An 18,764-nucleotide genomic window follows, 5' to 3' on the forward strand; every position below is an offset into this window, starting at 1 on the left:
TGCTTTATCCCGTGTAGTGTGATCTAAAACTGAGTGATTCTTCACTGCCCTTGACTGTGTATTAGCCGCCTTCTTAATGTTACTGCCTGGATTGCCATCAACTTGATTGCTGTCGTAGGCCTCTTCCTTCTGGCCCTGCTCGTGACTTTACTGTTCCCTTCTGCACATTGTATCCCTGCTTGAGTCCGGATCACAGCCTCTTCCTTAAAGTGGAGGCATTGCCCTAGGACTCTGCTCTTACTCTGTGTTCCAGACTTCTAAATCCAGTCATCCACAAGTCACACAATACATTTTAGTGCCATGTGAGGCAAAGCCAGAAGTGAAGCTATCGGTGTCTTTCGTCTAATGGAATCCTGGCTCAGAAGAAATAATTCTTCTCAGATGTGATTGAATTAATTAAAATTAAACTTAATTGTTTTTAAAATAAAAGAAGTATAGCTTAAATAGCTTGTGGGCTAAAAGTTCTCATCTTGAGTAATTTGAGATGCGTTGATACAGTGATTTAGTGTTAGTAAGCAGCCCGCACAGTAGAATTATTGATTTAGTTTTTCCACGATGGGAAAGCTTCCTAGATTTGGGCTGAAGTCCTGGCTCGGTTGTGTACTAGTTGTATGACGTTGGGCACATTACTTCTCTGTGTGTCAGTTTCCTCTTCTGTAAAATGGAGATCGTAATACTTAACCTCATAAGGTTAATGTGAGGATTTAATGAGTTAATTTGTGTAAAGTGCTTATAACAGTGTCTGGGCATATAGTAAGCATTCAGTAAATGTTAGCTTTTAGATTCAGATTCTGACAGCTTCCATTCATCTCTGGTTCAAGCTGTCATCCCCTTTTTCCTGCATTATCACAGGAGCTTCCTAAGTGGTTTTCCTGCTTTTACCATTGTCCCCTTTATAGTTTATTTTCAACATACCAGTCAAAGTGATATTGATCCTCTTCAGAGTTAGAGTAGGTCACTCTGCTCAAATCCTCTAGAGGCTTTCCACCGAAGTCCTTACTGCCCTACCAGGCATTACACAAATCCCCTTTCCACTCTCCACTTTCCTGTTCCTCCACCCCCCTGACCCCTGTACCTCTCTGATCTTTTCTGTTCTCATCTCTGCCCTCTGTGCTCCTGTCATACTGACTTCTTTGTTATTACTTGAACATGCCAGACAAACTGCTGTTTTGGGATGATTGCATTTGTTATTTACTTTCCTAAAATTCTCCTCTATATATTTGCATGGATTACTTATTCAACTTCTTCAAATCTTGGCTCAAAATCAGCTTTACAATAGGCCTACTTTGATCACTGTGTTTAAAATTGTACTTACCACCCCAGTGGCTCTTTTCCCTGCTATATTTTTTCCATAGCACATATCTGACATCTTACAGATTTCAGTTTCTGATTCCTTTATTATACAAGTCTCCTTTCTAGAATGTAAGCTTAGTGGGGGCAGAGATTTTTGTTTATTGTGTTTACTGCCCTTTTTGTTTTTAGTACTGAGAAACAGTGCCTGGCATGTATAGGCATTCAGTAAATATTTGCTGCTTAAGTAAATTATATTTGTATATATGATATATGTATATTATTGAAAACCAGAAAGTGAAGTGGCTGCTGCAGAGAAATACTCCATCCAGTATAAAGAAATGGAAGTAAATTTTCTTTCCTATGCTGAATAACCTCAATATTTTCTTTGTTAGAGATGTTCAGTCTTACTACGTCTTTGTGAGCTCATGGATGATGAAAATGGAATCTATTTTATCTAAAGAGCAAAGAATGGATAAATTTGCTGAAGACCTCACCAATAGATGTAATGTTTTTATACAGGTAGTTGCCTCTTCTTACTTATAATATTTGGGGGGGTCATTTCTTTGTTAATCCAATGTACAGAAGGTGCACTTTGAAAAAACTGTAAAGGGTAGGATGTGTTTTTATTTTTAAAACTGAAAATTGATTTGGTTATGTATGCTTGGATCTGTTTGACTTAATTAATTAATTTAGATTTTCTAATATATGCATTTAAATCTCTACACTCCCTCCAAGGCACGACTTTTTTGCTATATCCCATAAATTTTGATGTGTTGTATTTTTATTATTCTTTAGTTCAGAATATTAAAAAACATTTATTGTGATTTCTACTTTGCTCCCTTGGTTATTTTGAAATAGAATTCTTAGTTTCTAAATGCATGAGGGTTTCCTAGTTATCTTTTTATTATTGATTTCTAGCAATACTAAAATACTTCCAGTATTTTGAAGTTAGTTGAGATTTGCATTGTGGCCCAGCCTATGGACAGCTTTGGCAAACATTTCATGTATACTTAAAAAGAATGTAATTTGCTTTTTATTGGTTGTGGTGTTCTATATATATCAAGTAGGGTCATGTTTGTTAATGATTTTGTCTGAATATTCTATCAGTTACTGAGACAGCTGGGTTAGAATCTCCCACTATTATTGTGGATTTTTCTATTTATCCTTCGTAGCTTTGTCAGCTTTTGCTTTATATATTTTGAGATGAAGTAAGTGGATAACATTTAGAATTGTTATAGTTTACTGGTGAGTCAAACCTTTTATCATTGTGACATGTCCCTTTTGATCTCTAGTAATGCTTTTTGTCATAGGTCTTTTGTGTGTGATAGTAACATAGCTGTACCAGTTTTCTTTTAATTAAGGTCTATATGGTCCATCTGTTGTCATCCTTTTACTTGCAACCTGTTTGACTTCTTTATTTAATGTGTGTCTCCTATAAGCAGCCTGTATTTCTTCCCAACAAAACCGTTTTCTGTTTATGTCAATATTGATATTTAGATTTAAAATTAGCACCTGATTAGTTGCTTTCTATTTGTCTCACTTGTTCTGTGTCCCTATTCTTTTCCTTTCTTGCTCTTTTTTGAATTATTTTTATTATTTCATTCTTCCTTCTGTTGGTTTGTTAATTCAGTATTTTACTGTTTTTTTTTAGTGGTTACTGTAGAGATATTAAGATGCATTATTGGGCTTCCCTGGTGGCACAGTGGTTGGGAGTCTGCGTGCCGATGCAGGGGACACGGGTTCGTGTCCTGGTCTGGGAAGATCCCACGCGCCACGGAGCGACTGGGCCCGTGAGCCATGGCCGCTGAGCCTGCGCGTCCAGAGCCTGTGCTCCGCAAAGGGAGAGGCCACAACAGTGAGAGGCCCGCGTACCACCAAAAAAAAAAAAAAAAAAGATGCATTATTGAACATACAACTCCAATATAAATTAGTAGTTTCACCACTTTCCAGACAGTATAAGGATCTTAAGCCACTTTAATTCTATTTATCCCTCTCTCACCTATGCTGCTGCTGTGTATTTTGATTCTGTATATATTTTAAATCTTATAAGGCATTGTTGCTGTTGTTTTTAATAGTATTCATTTAGATTTACCCATATATTTACCCATTCTGTTACTTTTTATCCTTCCTGCATCTCCTCATCTTTCTACTTGTGGAATACGTGTTAGTATTTCATTTAATTTTTAAAATTTTGTTTTTGTTGAGAAGTCAGCTGTTAGTTTTGTTGCTTTTTCAATATATGTCTTTGTTTAATTGCTTATAAGATTTACTTTTTGGTTTTTAGCGATATTATTACTTTGATGAACCTATATGTGGTTTTCTTTGTGTTTGTGCTGCTTGGGATTTGTAGAGCTTCTGGAATTTCTGGAAAATTCTCAGTCTTTAACTCCTTAAGTACTATTTCTGTTCTGTTCTCTTTCTGTTCTAATTATTTTTTCAGTTACATCTAACCTGCTATTAAACCCATCTGCTGACTTCTTTTTTTTCTGAGTTCTTAATTTTAATTATTTTACTTTTCAGTTTGTTTCTTTTTTATAGTTTCCAGTTCTTTTCTGAAATAATTTTGTGTTTTATTTCTTCAGCATATTCAACATAACTATTTTGAAGCCCATGTCTAATAATTTCATTATCTAGGTCTTTCTATTATCTATTTTTTGTTGTTGTTTGTTTTTGGATATGTCTTATCTCTTTGTATGCCTTGTTATTTTTAATAACGCATGTTGTTTATGGAAAAACTGTAGATATAATTGAGGATCTGGGTATTGTTTTTCTTCCTCCAGAGAGGATTTAATTTTTGCTTCTGGTACACAGCTAGTCTAGGACAAGCAGCACCCAGATCACCTCAGCCCAGTCATGGATTGAGATGACTTAAAGTGGGACCTAAATTCTATGATGGCTGTCTTTTCTAGTTCATGCTTACTTTCTAGGGGGTGGTTTTTAAGAACCCAACTCAGAGCCGAGGTGATTTGCCAGGACCCCCTCCCCTCCTTGATGGGCCATGAACTCGTATTTTTACCCTCCTTCCCTTGTGGGTTTGGCTTCTGTCTTTACTACCCTCTTCGGGAATGGGCAGATACCTCTGTGGGAAAGCAGCCACAAACGCCAGGCTCATGTCTCTGGGTTTCTGTCTTCTCCCAGGTCTTGGCCTTGTATTTTCTTATTTTCTTGATAGCTCTTTGATGCTTTTCAAGAGATTTTAAAAATGTTTTGCCCAGATTTCCTAGTTGTTTTCTGTGGAAAGGTTGGTCCAAATTATTCTGCAGTTAACGGAAACAGACCCCAGACCTCCACCCTCCCCATTTAGATGTTTAAAATACATCTTTTGTGTATGTCCCTCACAAATTAATGACCATCAAGGAATGGTGTGGTATTGGCCCATGAGTTCTCTGCCCCCTTTCCCCCACAAAAGGAAACTCCCTTTTTTTTTTTTTAACCTGCCTTAGAGTTATACTTTTGCTGTTCCTTGTCTCTGCTTTTTAACTTTTCCCAGTGCTGCACTAGGGCAGAGTCTGGTGTAATAGTCCTGTAGCTGACAAGGTAAGACTTGTGGCTCTTTCCTGCATGTATGCCCCAAGCTTTGGTCTTATTGTCACCTCTTAGGATGCTACCTTCTCTCTCATTTCTTAGTTCTCTTAATTTTATCACATCTCTTCACCACAGAGCTGTTATTGGTTCACAAAAATCCCCTCTCCCCCCACTGGGTATCACTCCTTTAGTGAGCCATTGTTACTGATGGTAGAGCAGGAGAAAAAGATTGAGAATCACTGGCATATAGCTTCTGCCCTGGCTCATTGGATATATTCACAATAACGTAGTTCATCTCTAAACTGTACATGTATCTTTTTTTGGTCCTTCTTTATAAACCTAAAGAGTCTCCGTCATTATGTTTCTCTGTGTCCGTTTTGGATCTAAATGAAAATATATTTGAGAGGTAATATCCTTTTTCCTGTTTTGTATTCTATAATGTTTCCCTGGGTTTACTAGCACTAAATTTTTTTTTTAAACCTTACAAGACCTGTGGCTTCCTTCATAAATAGAAGGATAGGAGAGAATCTGTTCTTATTGGGCTGGAAGGAGAGAAAGACTGAATAGCACCAGCATAAGCAGGGGACATGGTAGCAGATGGATAGTAGAGATTGGCCTGGGTGGAAAAGAAATGGGGATTCGCTTGGAACTGAGAAATACTGTTGGGTATCTGTACTGGCCAGAGAGCAGCTCTCTTTCTCCTTCTCCTTTTTCAATTCCTACTTCCTTAGAGTCCTCAGCTCTTGTCTTAAGCTGCAGCAGATAGGAGTCTTTATCCTCTTGCCTGGCAGGTAAGATAAGGATGAATAGATATCTTCCTGACATCCAAATCGTTCCTCTGAAAGTCTTGTTTTAATGGGAAGATTCTTTAACTGTGGTTATATGCTGTAATGTTAATCGTACTAAATTTCTGGTAAGTGATAGGTTACATAACTTTTAAGGGCGGCTTTGAAACTTAACCACCATGTATAACATTGTGTAAGAAAGAATATTTCAGAATCTTAAGAGCTGACTTTAAAATGAACTTTAAAAACACTAGTTATTGGCAAGTTGAATTATTATTACATAGAGAATGGAATCTTGAAGAAATGAAATCTTTTCTTGTGATTATAATCAATGTTTTATATTATTTTTTATAGGGCTTTTTATATGCATATAGTATTAGTACCATTATTAAAACCACAATGAATCTCTACATGTCCATGCAAAAGCCAATGACCAAAACATCAGTTAAGGCATTATGCAGGCTTGTTGAACTTCTCAAGGTAGGTTTTAGATTATTTTACCTTGCCATTATAATTGAGAAATGACCCGAGCTTAAAGCAGGATATTTTTTTTGGTTAAGATTTGACTTCTTGATTATGAGAATAAAAAAATTATGGAAAAGTGTACTTATCGCTCAGTTGGATAATGGAATTAGCCACTGAAAGAAATTTCTGAGTAGTTTTCTATGAATGGCCAATAAACTTCATTAAAAGTTAACATGTAGTGAAAGAGAAAAGAAGGACAATGAAAAGGTTAGCCTAAGTATTGGTAAAGTTTTACTCACGGAAGTTTTAAGCATGTTGCATGAGTTTTAAAAATACGAGACGGGCTTCCCTGGTGGCGCAGTGGTTGAGAGTCCGCCTGCCGATGCAGGGGACATGGGTTCGTGCCCCGGTCCGGGAGGATCCCATGTGCCACGGAGCGGCTGGGCCTGTGAGCCATGGCCGCTGAGCTTGCACGTCTGGAGCCTGTGCTCCGCAACGGGAGAGGCCACAACAGTGAGAGGCCCGAAAATACATAAGATGTTAATACTAATTTACAGTATTCAAATGCATATGAGGCTAGTCAGCATGGGGCTCTTTATTTTGTAATTTAGAGAAAGTGTTATAATTTTGGGATTTGAATACTTTTGAAAATGTGGTAAAATGCTTCTTAGCATACTCTGTATAAATAAAAAAAAAGAAAATCCTTACAGGCAGGAGAGCCCACTTTTAACTTTTTGTAAAAACTGAAATAAAGATTTGCTAGTAAATTTCTGCTAATAGTGGCTTTAGATTTGCTTAGGAAATAAAGATAGTTTGGAGATTGTGTCTTTGGATTTTTAGCACTTTTTCTTTAAGGTATTACCAGTTATATTTATTTTTTATGAAATACAAATACAGAAGTGTATATATGTATAGATGCATATATATCTTATATCTAATATATAAGCATAATTTAAAAAATAATAAACACTTAAAAACATATCATCCCACTTAGGAAATAGAATGTTACCAATATTTTCAAAGCCCCTGTGTTGTCCCTCCCTGATCGCATCCTATCCTACCTCCTCAGAGGAACCACAGCCCTGAATTTTATCATTCCCTTGTTTCTTTTTAGTTTGCCACATATGAATGAATCTATCAACCATTCATTGTTTAGTTGTTTTTGAAATTTGTATTAATGTATTCTTCATATATTCTTTGGCTTGGTTCATTTTACTCCATTTTTTATTTGAACTTACCCATGTTGGGATGAGTAGCTGTAGTTCATTAATTTTCATTACTGTGTAGCTTTCCTGGGGATGGACTTTTGGGTTTTTTTTCCAGTTTTTGCTATTATAAATAATGTTGCCATTTTTGTATATGTCTTGGTGTAATTGTGCAGAAGTTTTTCTGAAGTATTGTATACCTGTGAGTGGATTGCTGGGTTCTGTGATATGTACATAATCAGCTTTTCAAGATGATGCCAGATTGTTTTCCAAAGTAGTTTTATCAGTTTACACACCTCCCACAATATATTAGACTTCCCATTGTTCCCTAACTGGCCAACATTGGTATCATCGGCCTTTTGTGTGTGTTTATGTGTGTGCGCACATGCACATTGGTGTTTATAAATGATTTTATACTTAACATTCATTTCCCTGATTGTTAATGATGGTATATTGTCTAATACTGTTAACTGTGTTTCTTTTGTGAAAAATATATTCATGTCTTTTGTTCAGTTATCTATTGAAATTTTTGCCTTTTTTTTAAAAAAGTGTTTAATTTGTTTGGTGTCTTTACATATTCTGTGTACTAATCCCTTGTGTGTGGCAGATATTTTCTCATACATTGGCTTGTCTTTTAATTTTCTTTATAGTGACTTTTGATAAATAGAAATTGTTTATTTAATATAGTTGAATTTACCAGTCTTATCCTTTATGGTAGTGCTTTTTGCATCTCATTTACAAATGTCTTACCTAGCTCAAGGTCATAAAGATATGCTGTAATTTTACCTAAATGTTTTGAGTTGATTTTCATAAAATCACTTGTGATTCTTTTTAGGCAATAGAACATATGTTCTACAGGAGAAGCCTGGTTGTGGCTGATTCAGTCTCTCATATAACGCAGCACCTTCAGCATCAGGCTCTTAATTCTATTTCCGTGGCCAAGGTATGAAAGTTCGTATGTATTCAGCATAATTATATTATCTTTCCATTTTGCCCTTCCTGTTGTTTTATTTGTGTTTTCTAGTTAAACCTGTGTACTCCATTTCTTCTAACACAATATTCTTGGTTATAATCTCCATGGTATTTTATGATTTTACTTAGAGTGATCAGGGTTATCTTTACTCTGAACTTGCAGCATTAACACAGTTCTATTAAAAAATGACATATTATGCATTTTAAAAATATGATGCATCTTCTTTTAAGAAATGATTTTCTTATTACATTAATACGGTAATTTTGAAGTATGCCTAGTAATTTCCTGTCCCTGACAGTGCTCAGTGATAATGTTATGGCAGTAAAGCATCTAACATTATCACAAGAAACTGAACGGGGAAAGTATTTGTCTAAGTGCTCTTAAATTGAATCATGGAAAAGATAACTGAGAAATTTTTCTTCTGCGTCTTTTGTTATTGCCTCATATTTAAAGCTGATATTTCCTGTTTTCTTTTATCTTTAAGAAAAGAGTAATTTCTGACAAAAAATATAGTGAACAGCGTCTTGATGTGCTCTCTGCTCTAGTTTTGGCTGAAAACACTCTAAATGGACCAAGCACAAAGCAACGACGACTTATTGTTTCTTTGGCACTAAGTGTTGGCACACAAATGGTAAGTGTGTTGCTATTATTTATGGAATAAAAATGAGATCTGAGGTTTCACACTTCCCTTATTACTGACCTCAGAAACCTGTCTTTCAAGTGCAACTTCTCTGCCTTTTTCCCCTCCCTGATAGAAAACATTTAAAGATGAAGAACTCTTTCCACTTCAAGTAGTCATGAAAAAGCTGGATCTTATCAGTGAACTTAGAGAAAGGTAAGTAGGTATATATAGTGATACTCAAAAGATAGGGGTAATGGAAACATCAGGGCTTTTCCTTTTTTTTAAGGATAACAAGACAAGGAATATAACTTAGGTAGACCATTAGTTCCTGTTCATAACTTCTTTAGCATGACTAAAAGTAGACTGTGACAAGCGACCATATTTCTTTAACTTTGCTTCTACAGTTAAGGCTGTAGCTTTTGGAAGAACTCACATGAGAAAATGTGATATAGCCCTTACAGCATCTGGCAGACCCTGGAACATATTGTGATTGTTGTGATGCGTATCTCTGATGGACTTAAAATTGCTGCTTTATAACAAGACTTCATCTGTTTGTGAGAGACTTAGAGCCATCTCACATAGTCTTCTGTAATTTTATTTGGGGCATGAATTTGAATTACATTGTTGGTTAGCCAGTCACTAAGATGAATTAGGTTTTGGAAGGCTTATTTATATAGCTCCTGTGGTTTCATTGTTTTCTTTTTATTAAGTAAGCAATAAGTTTCTTAATGGGAAAGTGGGTCTTCTGAATTTTGATTCCCAGCCGAATTAAGGTTTCAGCACAATTTGTATTTAATGCTCGTATTTGTAACATGATGTTTTTGTTGTTCTGAGAAGCTCAGATTTTTGTAGTTAGTGGCATTTAACTTTGTACCCTTGGTAGAAATACTGAGCCTTCTTTACTCTAAGATACTTAATGATCATTTTGTTGCCCGATAATGTGTGAAATAGTCACTTAGCAGAGATTATAAACAGGTTGAGTGAGACTGGTTTTTGTTGTTGTCATTGTTTTGGTCACAGTTTTTTGAAAAGTCTCCATTTCAGCTTTGAGACAGGTGCATGTGATGCAGGTCTTCTAAGTCTAGTCATATCAAATAATATTGAAAATAAATTTATTTTAAACTCTAAAAGTTATCTGTATGTATTTTTTAATACCTTTATTGGAGTATAGTTGCTTTACAATGTTGTGTTAGTTTCTGCTGCACAACAAAGTGAAACAGCTGTAAGTATACATATATCCCCATATCCCCTCCCTCTTTAGCCTCCCTCCAACCCTCCCTATTCTACCCTATATTGTTTCTTAAGTATGCTTTAAAACTGAAGTGTATTTGCAGAATTCTGACAGTGTCGGGTATTGGAGTGTTTTGTTACTGTTGTTCAATTGGAAAAATATTTATTTTGTGGCTTTTCTATACTAATTTTGGGTTAAATGATGTAAGGAATACAAAAAAAGGAGTAAGACAGAGCTTTTACCCTTATGATATATAATGTCATTCCTTTTATTATTTTTTTGGGTTACTTCAATTTTGGTACCACTAATTATTACTTTACATTGTAGAGTCCAAACACAATGTGACTGTTGTTTTTTATACTGGCATCGAGCTGTCTTCCCAATTTATTTAGATGATGTATATGAAAATGCTGTTGATGCAGCCAGATTACATGTAAGTAAAGAATAATGTAAAGAATAAACCCATCATTTTTTTAGTCACTGTGTAAACCACTTTAATTAATTTTAAAATAGATCATTTAATAAACTTTTAAAACTGCTGATGCTGTTTTTTAACAGTGCTATGCATATTCCATAAAATTTATATAGTCTTAGATAAATTTTATATTGCTACTAATGAATTAATATATATTTCACTCTTCCCCTCATATTCCTAATCATTCTCATTGCACTGGGTTTTAGTTTGTGTCAAAATAATATGACTTATTTGTCAGTAAGTTATATGTTGTTCAGATCTTTCCATTTCTTTATGGAAATGAGTGTATTTGAATGATCAAGGTAGGAAAAGGATAAGTTAATGTGAATTTTTTGTATACTTAAAGTATATGCTTCAGAGAATAAAATTCGACTCTTACTTAGGAAAGTAAGATAGTCATGTGTAAAAAAGCCTTCAGATTGAGGTTTTGTCTTTTAAGGTAGGTAATTAACCTTTGTAATATAATTTAGAAATGTAATTTTTCTAATTCATGTACATTCTACTTTTCGTCTTAGTACATGTTCAGTGCTTTACGTGACTGTGTACCTGCTATGATGCATGCAAGGCATTTAGAGTCCTATGAAGTACTTCTGGATTGCTATGACAAGGAAATCATGGAAATTTTAAATGAGGTAACATATTTTGAGATTGAAAAGCTTAAAACATGTCTAGAATGCAATGTTTAGAAAAACTTTTTGGATTGAAGCAGGCTTTCACAAATTTAAGATTATTATTGTAAATCACAAAGAACTATCACTATTGTGCTAAATTGGTCTTTAATTCCTAATTTTTAATATAGAAATCCAGATTAGGAATTTGGGAAGCCTTTTTTTACTTTAGTAAATAGTATATTTGAATTTAAAGTTCTGTTTGTTAGAAGAATGCAAATGCAAAAGTTGGTTTGACTATTGTCTGCAGCTAATGGTCATACAGTTAAGGTAACTTAACTATTAATGTTTTATTGAATTTCATTTGGAAAGCTAATGACTGAAATATATTTAAAAGTATAAAGCCTATTGTGTAACAGATAATTTGAGTGCAATATAGTACATCCGTCCCTGTTTTAATGAAGTGTGTATTATAAACACTGATATCTTTAAAATTAAATTTCCAACTAGCAGTATTTTTATATGGAGGGAGGAATTAAAAATGAGTAAACTTCACAATATAAACCTTATATAGGTTTGATTAAATTGTGAAATTTTAAAATATAATTTCTCATATTAAATACTTGTATTTAGAAAATACGATACATGTCTGGCCAGTACTTAGAACTCCGTGGTACACCAGAAAAAAATGATTAATTTCATTGCTTTTAGCTCAATGAGTTTTGTGATTTTTTTTAATGATTATTACAAGGAAGCTTTTAAAAATTTTTCTCTGTTGCATATTCTCAGGACCTTTCCTCCTTTGTTGCCAGTTTCTGTAAATTTTATGCTTTATATTATATATTCATGTTCCTTGTAATGAAGCCATCAGACGTTAGCTTTTGATTTTTTTTCAAGGGTGTTATAATTAAAATACTAATGAATTCATTAGAACTCATCTAACTGCTCCCTGGTCAAAAAAAATCTTTGATTTTCAATAGATAGCAAAATAATTTCACTCTCCCAATAAAATAATATTTTACCATAGAGTATTTAGACTCTTAAACCAGTTTGACAAATTTTTTCATCATTGCACAGGTATTAAAGCTCTAACAGTGAGAACATAGACACTTAGAAGAATAATGCAATTAGAATATTATTTTGAAAAATTAAGATAGCAATTTTTTTGTGAATAGCATTTGCTGGACAAGTTGTGCAAAGAAATAGAGAAGGACCTGCGACTTTCTGTGCATACTCATTTAAAGCTGGATGACAGAAACCCTTTCAAAGTTGGCATGAAAGACCTGGCCCTTTTTTTCTCTCTGAATCCAATTCGGTTTTTCAATCGTTTCATTGACATTCGAGGTAAGTGTTCTGGTTTCCTTCTTAGGGTCATATTCTATATCTGTTTGCCCTGTTAAAGAGCAGATGACAAAAACGAAACCTTGAGAAAATCTTTCTGTGTATTAGTGCATTTATTCTTGAATTCCTTTTTGTTTCTTCATTTTTATTTTCCTAGCACCTCATTTTAAAGGAAGAAATTTAATGTTCAAAGACAAGTTGTTTTGTTTTTAGTTTCATTTCTCTTCCTTTCCTACTGTTCATGAATCAGAAAAGTTTTGATTTTTTTTTTTTTTAAGCTTATGTAACTCACTACCTAGACAAGACTTTCTACAATCTAACAACAGTAGCTCTTCACGACTGGGCCACTTACAGTGAAATGAGAAATTTAGCTACTCAGCGTTATGGATTGGTTATGACCGAGGCACATCTTCCTAGTCAGACTTTGGAACAGGTATAGTATAAACTGTTCTTGGTATAGTCTGATTGTAGCATGATAACAGTATTTCTCTAAGAAAAATTTTTTCTTTTTACTTTATTTAGTACATGTTTATATTCCAAGAAAAAAACCTCATACTTGAGAAGAATAAAAAATTAGATGGTGCTAATTTGCTTTATGAAAGAATTTACCACAGCCTTCCAAATGTTTATACTTTTCCTTTTGTTGAAAATTTGAAATATACATAGATTTATATACAGCTTTTCAGAAACATGTTGGGATAGTGAGGTGACTTCTGCTGAATTTTAAAAAGTTTAATCAAGGTGACAGTTAAGGATTTTAAACCTAGATACAATATATAAGCTTTAATATCTTAGAAAATTGGTTAAATTTATGTAATTGTATTTGTCTTAAAATGAGGAATGCAAACACGTATTTAGGTTTACTAATTCAATAAGCTAATTTACAGTATGGCAGTATCTCATGAGTGCAAAGGTTTGTTTTCAGTTAATTTGCATATAATTCTTTCTAAGATAATCCAGATAATATTTACCAAAAAATCTTAATTCAATTCCAAAAGTTGAGGATCATAATTTTTCATTCATCTTACTGTGTATATAGGGACCAATTGCAGGATCAGTTTGTATATCCTTTCATTCATTTATTTATAAATTTAATATTTACTGAAAACATGCTAGACACTGAACTACATTTAGGGATATAAAAATAAATAAAAACAGTCTCAGCTCATGTGGGAGAAAAAAATGAGTAAATAAATTTTTAGATTAAAACATGAGAAAATTTATAATAAAAGCTTAATCAAAGGGGTATTGTGATATTACTTTGAGCCCCAATTAGAAAAGCTATGGAACAGTTTGTATGATACCATTAGGTATTAGAGTAATAACTGAAGAATGAAGGATTATTATTAGGTAACTTGTATATTAAAAGTGGTCTAGTATGATTAAAAGAAGCAAAGGATTTGGAATTAGATTTTTTTTAAATCCCTGGGTTCTGCTTCTTCCTAGCTTCCTTGCGGAACTCCCTTAGCTTCATTTTCTTCAGCTGTGGAATTAAGAATAATACCTCATATTGGAGAATTCCATATAAAGAACCTTGCACAATGCCTGAAAAATAGTATATATTTTATAAATGTATACTGTTTATATATAATACACATATTCTGGCTATTATATATAGAATAATAGCCAGAATCTGGCTATTATTTTAGAATCTTTTAGAATCTAAAATAGATTCTAAAATCTATTTTTATAATCTGGCCGTTAGTTTACTTTGCAAAAAATATAGAAAAGATCCTTGGGAAGACACATATTCTCAAGAGTGGTGGTGAAATGATTGAGTCATGGATCTTTGAAATTTTAAATTTAACAGTTCCTGTCTACACAAAAGGAATAAGATAACAAGCAGTCAGATTTCCCCAAGCAGATAGTCCTAACTGTACATGTCAGAAGGCTCTTTTTAACCTTTGGTTGTACTTTTTTTGTATAGTTGTTCTTTAAAATAATTTAAAAATATTGGGAGACTTGGTATAAGCAGTAAGTCACTATGTTGATATGTCTGATTATTTTAAACTAATAATAATAGAACTTCTTTGTGGATTGTTTTGTAGGGCCTGGATGTCTTGGAAATTATGAGAAACATTCATATATTTGTGTCTCGATACCTCTATAATCTCAACAATCAAGTGAGTGAGTTTCAGAAAAAAATTTTTTTTATTAAAAAAAATTTTTTTTTATATCTATTGAAGTATAATTGCCTTACAATGTTGTGTTAGTTTCTGCTGTACAACAAAGTCAGTTAGCTATACGTATACATATATCCCCATATCCCCTCCCTCTTTAGCGTCCCTCCCACCCTCCCTATCCCACCCCTCTAGATTGTCACAAAGCAATGAGGTGATCTCCCTGTGCTATGCAGCAGCTTCCCACTAGCCATCCATTTTACATTAGGTAGTGGGTATATGTCCATGCCACTCTCTCATTTCATTGCAACTTACCCTTCCCCCTCCCCGTGTCCTCAGGTCCATTCTCTACATCTGCATCTTTATTCCTGTCCTGTCCCTAGGTTCATCAGAACTTTTTTTTTTTTTTTACATTCTATATATAGGTGTTAGCCTGTGGTATTTGTTTTTCTCTTTCTGACTTATTTCACTCTGTATGACAGACTCTAGGTCCATCCACCTCATTACAAATAACCCAGTTTTGTTCCTTTTTATGGCTGAGTAATATTCCATTGTATAAATGTGCCACATCTTCTTTATCTATTCATCTGTTGATAGAGATTTAGGTTGCTTCCATGTCCTGGCTATTGTAAATAGTGCTGCAGTGAATACTGTGGTACATGACTCTTTGTGAATTATGGTTTTCTCAGGGTATATGCCCAGTACTGGGATTGCTGGGTCATATGATAGTTCTATTTTTAATTTTTTAAGGAACCTCCATACTGTTCTCCATAGTGGCTGTATCAATTTACATTCCCACCAACAGTGCAGGAGAGTTCCCTCCCTTTTCTCACACCCTCTCCAGCACTTACTGTTTGCAGATTTTTTGATGATGGCCATTCTGACTGGTGTGAGGTGATACTTCATTGTAGTTTTGATTTGCATTTCTCTAATGATTAGTGATGTTGAGCATCCTTTCATGTGTTTGTTGGCAATATGTATATCTTTGGAGAAATGTCTGTTTAGGTCTTCTGCCCATTTTTGGATTGGGTTGTTTGTTTTTTTGATACTGAGCTGCATGAGCTGCTTGTATATTTTGGAGATTAATCCTTTGTCAGTTGCTTTGTTTGCAAATATTTTCTCCCATTCTGCGGGTTGTCTTTTTGTCTTGTTTATGGTTTCCTTTGCTGTGCAAAAGCTTTTAAGTTTCATTAGGTCCCATTTGTTTATTTTTGTTTTTGTTTCCATTTCTCTAGGAGGTGGGTCAAAAAGGATCTTGCTGTGATTTATGTCATAGAGTGTTCTGCCTATGTTTTCCTCTACGAGTTTTATAGTGTCTGGTCTTACATTTAGGTTTTTAATCCATTTTAAGTTTATTTTTGTGTATGGTGTTAGGAAGTGTTCTAATTTCATTCTTTTACATGTAGCTGTCCAGTTTTCCCAGCACCACTTATTGAAGAGGCTGTCTTTTCTCCATTGTGTATTCTTGCCTCCTTTGTCAAGGATAAGGTGACCATAATGTGTGTGGAAGAAAAATTTTTTTAATGTAGAAAGGCTGAGGGGCCTTTGAAGAATTGATTCTCAATAGCACAAGTTAGTAAAATAAAGAAGACAAGAAATAATTGTTTAGAGATCATCTTGTTTATTCCTTTGCTTTGACTGTATTATCTTTTTGAATGACTTTTCAATTATCTTTAATAAAATAAAATTGTAAAATTCTTGGGTTAACTGGCCAGTGTTTGCTATCGATTATGTTTGTTTCATTACAGATTTTTATTGAACGAACAAGCAATAACAAACATTTGAACACTATTAACATTCGGCATATTGCTAATTCAATTCGAACACATGGCACAGGAATCATGAATACAACAGTAAGAACCTTCTGGGAGGGAGGTTGTGTGGGTAGTAGACCCCTGTTGAATTTATTAGTTTGAAAAGTAGTTTTTTTTCATAAAATATTCTGGTAAATATACATTATTGTTTGTTTATATTATACCTTAATCTCCATTTTTCTGTTTGGTATAATTAAAATGTCTGTCACTGAAATTGTGTTAGATGTGATGGAAGCTTTGTAATTCAAAAGGCACTTTAGGGACTTCCCTGGCGGTCCAGTGGCTAAGACTTCACCTTCCAATGCAGGGGGTGCAAGTTTGGTCCCTGGTCAGGGAGCTAAGATGCCACATGCCTTGCAGCCAAAAAAACCCAAAACATAAAACAGAAGCAGTATTGTAACAAATTCAATAAAGACTTTAAAAATGGTCCACATCAAAAAAAATCTTTAAAAAAAAGGCACTTTTGAATGTTTTACCATCTTAAGATCATCATTATAAATAACATTGGAGATTTGAGGACATCAGCATAAGTATATATCTGGGTGGATTGTTTGATATTCTCTGTAAGTTGCTTCTGAAAGCAAATCATTGATAGTTTATTTAACATCAGTAATGCTCTTTTTTTGGGAGGGCGTTTACTAGTTATTTGATATCCATAAAAATAGCAATTTGCTGAAAAAATATCTTGAATCTTCTTAGAAATGGGCATTCAGTCACTTGCGAGAATCATTTGAGCTTATATGCTATGTTTCCTTCAGTGGAAAAAGAGAAGTCTTTAAATTTACCTGGTTTTCAGACCACAGTTTCTCTTTGAGGAAAGAAGAATGCAAGTGTTTAAATAGTAAAGTGTTATTAAGCGTATTTGGGAGTAAGGGAATAGGGAGAAGTTACATGACTGGAAAGTTACATAGGGACCATTTTAGTGTAGTGGGGAAGCCATTGAAGTATTTGAGCTGATAAGTAATGTGATTGGAGCTCTGTGTTAGTGGTTATCAATAGAGGAAGGGGCCACAGGTAGTCAGAGTTTCAAATTTAAAACAAGGAGTCATCCATGTAGAGATGTCTGAGCCTTTCAGGATGAATAAACTCTGAACCTTTAAGGATCAAACTCTTCTTTGACCTCATCTGTCAAACACTCATTCATGTAACAGATATAATTATGCTCATGTTTTATGTGTCTCAGGCACTGTGCTGGGCACTGGGATAAGAAAAACAGACATTTCCTACTCTCATAGTAATTGCTCTCATAACTCTAGCAGGAAAAACAGTTGTTAATCAGTTAACCACACTAATGAATGTAAATTCCTGATGTCTGGTGATAATGAGGTGAGCATAGAAGAAGTAAGATCAGGGGCTGGCAGAGTTACCTACTCTTAAGAATGGAAAGGATATGGGCTTCCCTGGTGGTGCGGTGCTTAAGAATCGGCCTGCTAGTGCAGGAGACACGGGTTCGAGCCCTGGCCCGGGAAGATCCCACATGCCGTGGAGCAACTAAGCCTGTGCGCCACAGCTAGTGAAGCCCACGTGCCCTAGAGCCCGTGCTCTGCAACAAGAGAAGCCACCACAATGAGAAGCCTGCGCACCACAACGAAGTGTAGCCCCCATTCGCCGCAACTAGAGAGAGCCCGCGCATCAACAAAGACCCAGCGCAGCCATGAATGAATGAATAAATAAGTGTATGGAAAAAAAAGGAATGGAAAGGGTAAAGAAGAGACTACTTCTAAGACTACTGCTAATGAGGAGATCAAGAAAAAGCAATGTTTAAGCCACAAGAAAAGTTCTGAGAAAGGATGCATTTCTATAACTGGGTGATGAAGACTGTTAAAAAGGGCATACATATGCAAAAATAAGTAGTAATATTTGAGGGTGGTGGGGATGGAAATTAGTACAAGGCTTTCATCTATAGGTCCGATTTAATCTTGTTATTTTGACTTTAATCTCAGCTCCAATCCTATTTTTTTTTTTTACAATGAATAACCATATACCCTTTACCTAGAACATAAAGGACTGTTATTATTTCCAGTTTTTATTTTTATTTTTATTTTTTTAAACCCACATTTGTTTATTTATTTATTTTTGGCTATGTTGGTTCTTCACTTCTGCGCGAGGGCTTTCTCTAGTTGTGGCAAGCGGGGGGTCACTCTTCATCGCGGTGCGCGGGCCTCTCACCATCGAGGCCTCTCCTGTTGCTGGAGCACAGGCTCCAGATGCGCAGGCTCAGTAGCTGTGGCTCACGGGCCCAGCCGTTACGCGGCATGTGGGATCCTCCCAGACCAGGGCTCGAACCCGTGTCCCCTGCACTAGCAG

At 34.8% G+C, this 18,764-nt stretch overlaps 1 protein-coding gene across 2 annotated transcripts in view; it reads left to right on the forward strand.

Moving 5' to 3' along the window:
* The window catches only part of WASHC4 (WASH complex subunit 4), a 55,094-nt gene that overhangs the window by 18,376 nt on the left and 17,954 nt on the right, over positions 1-18,764 (forward strand). For both annotated transcript variants that reach the window (XM_082634466.1, XM_082634467.1), the window contains exons 14-24: positions 1,686-1,812; positions 5,958-6,083; positions 8,109-8,216; positions 8,731-8,877; positions 9,002-9,081; positions 10,427-10,532; positions 11,090-11,206; positions 12,358-12,526; positions 12,802-12,956; positions 14,572-14,646; positions 16,392-16,496. In XM_082634466.1, the coding sequence (XP_082490592.1) occupies positions 1,686-1,812; positions 5,958-6,083; positions 8,109-8,216; positions 8,731-8,877; positions 9,002-9,081; positions 10,427-10,532; positions 11,090-11,206; positions 12,358-12,526; positions 12,802-12,956; positions 14,572-14,646; positions 16,392-16,496 (1,315 nt within the window). The remainder of the gene's footprint in view (positions 1-1,685; positions 1,813-5,957; positions 6,084-8,108; positions 8,217-8,730; positions 8,878-9,001; positions 9,082-10,426; positions 10,533-11,089; positions 11,207-12,357; positions 12,527-12,801; positions 12,957-14,571; positions 14,647-16,391; positions 16,497-18,764) is intronic.

The sequence above is a fragment of the Mesoplodon mirus genome (genome assembly GCF_964341445.2).
Source record: "Mesoplodon mirus genome assembly, chromosome: 11".
NCBI lineage: Eukaryota > Metazoa > Chordata > Mammalia > Artiodactyla > Ziphiidae > Mesoplodon > Mesoplodon mirus.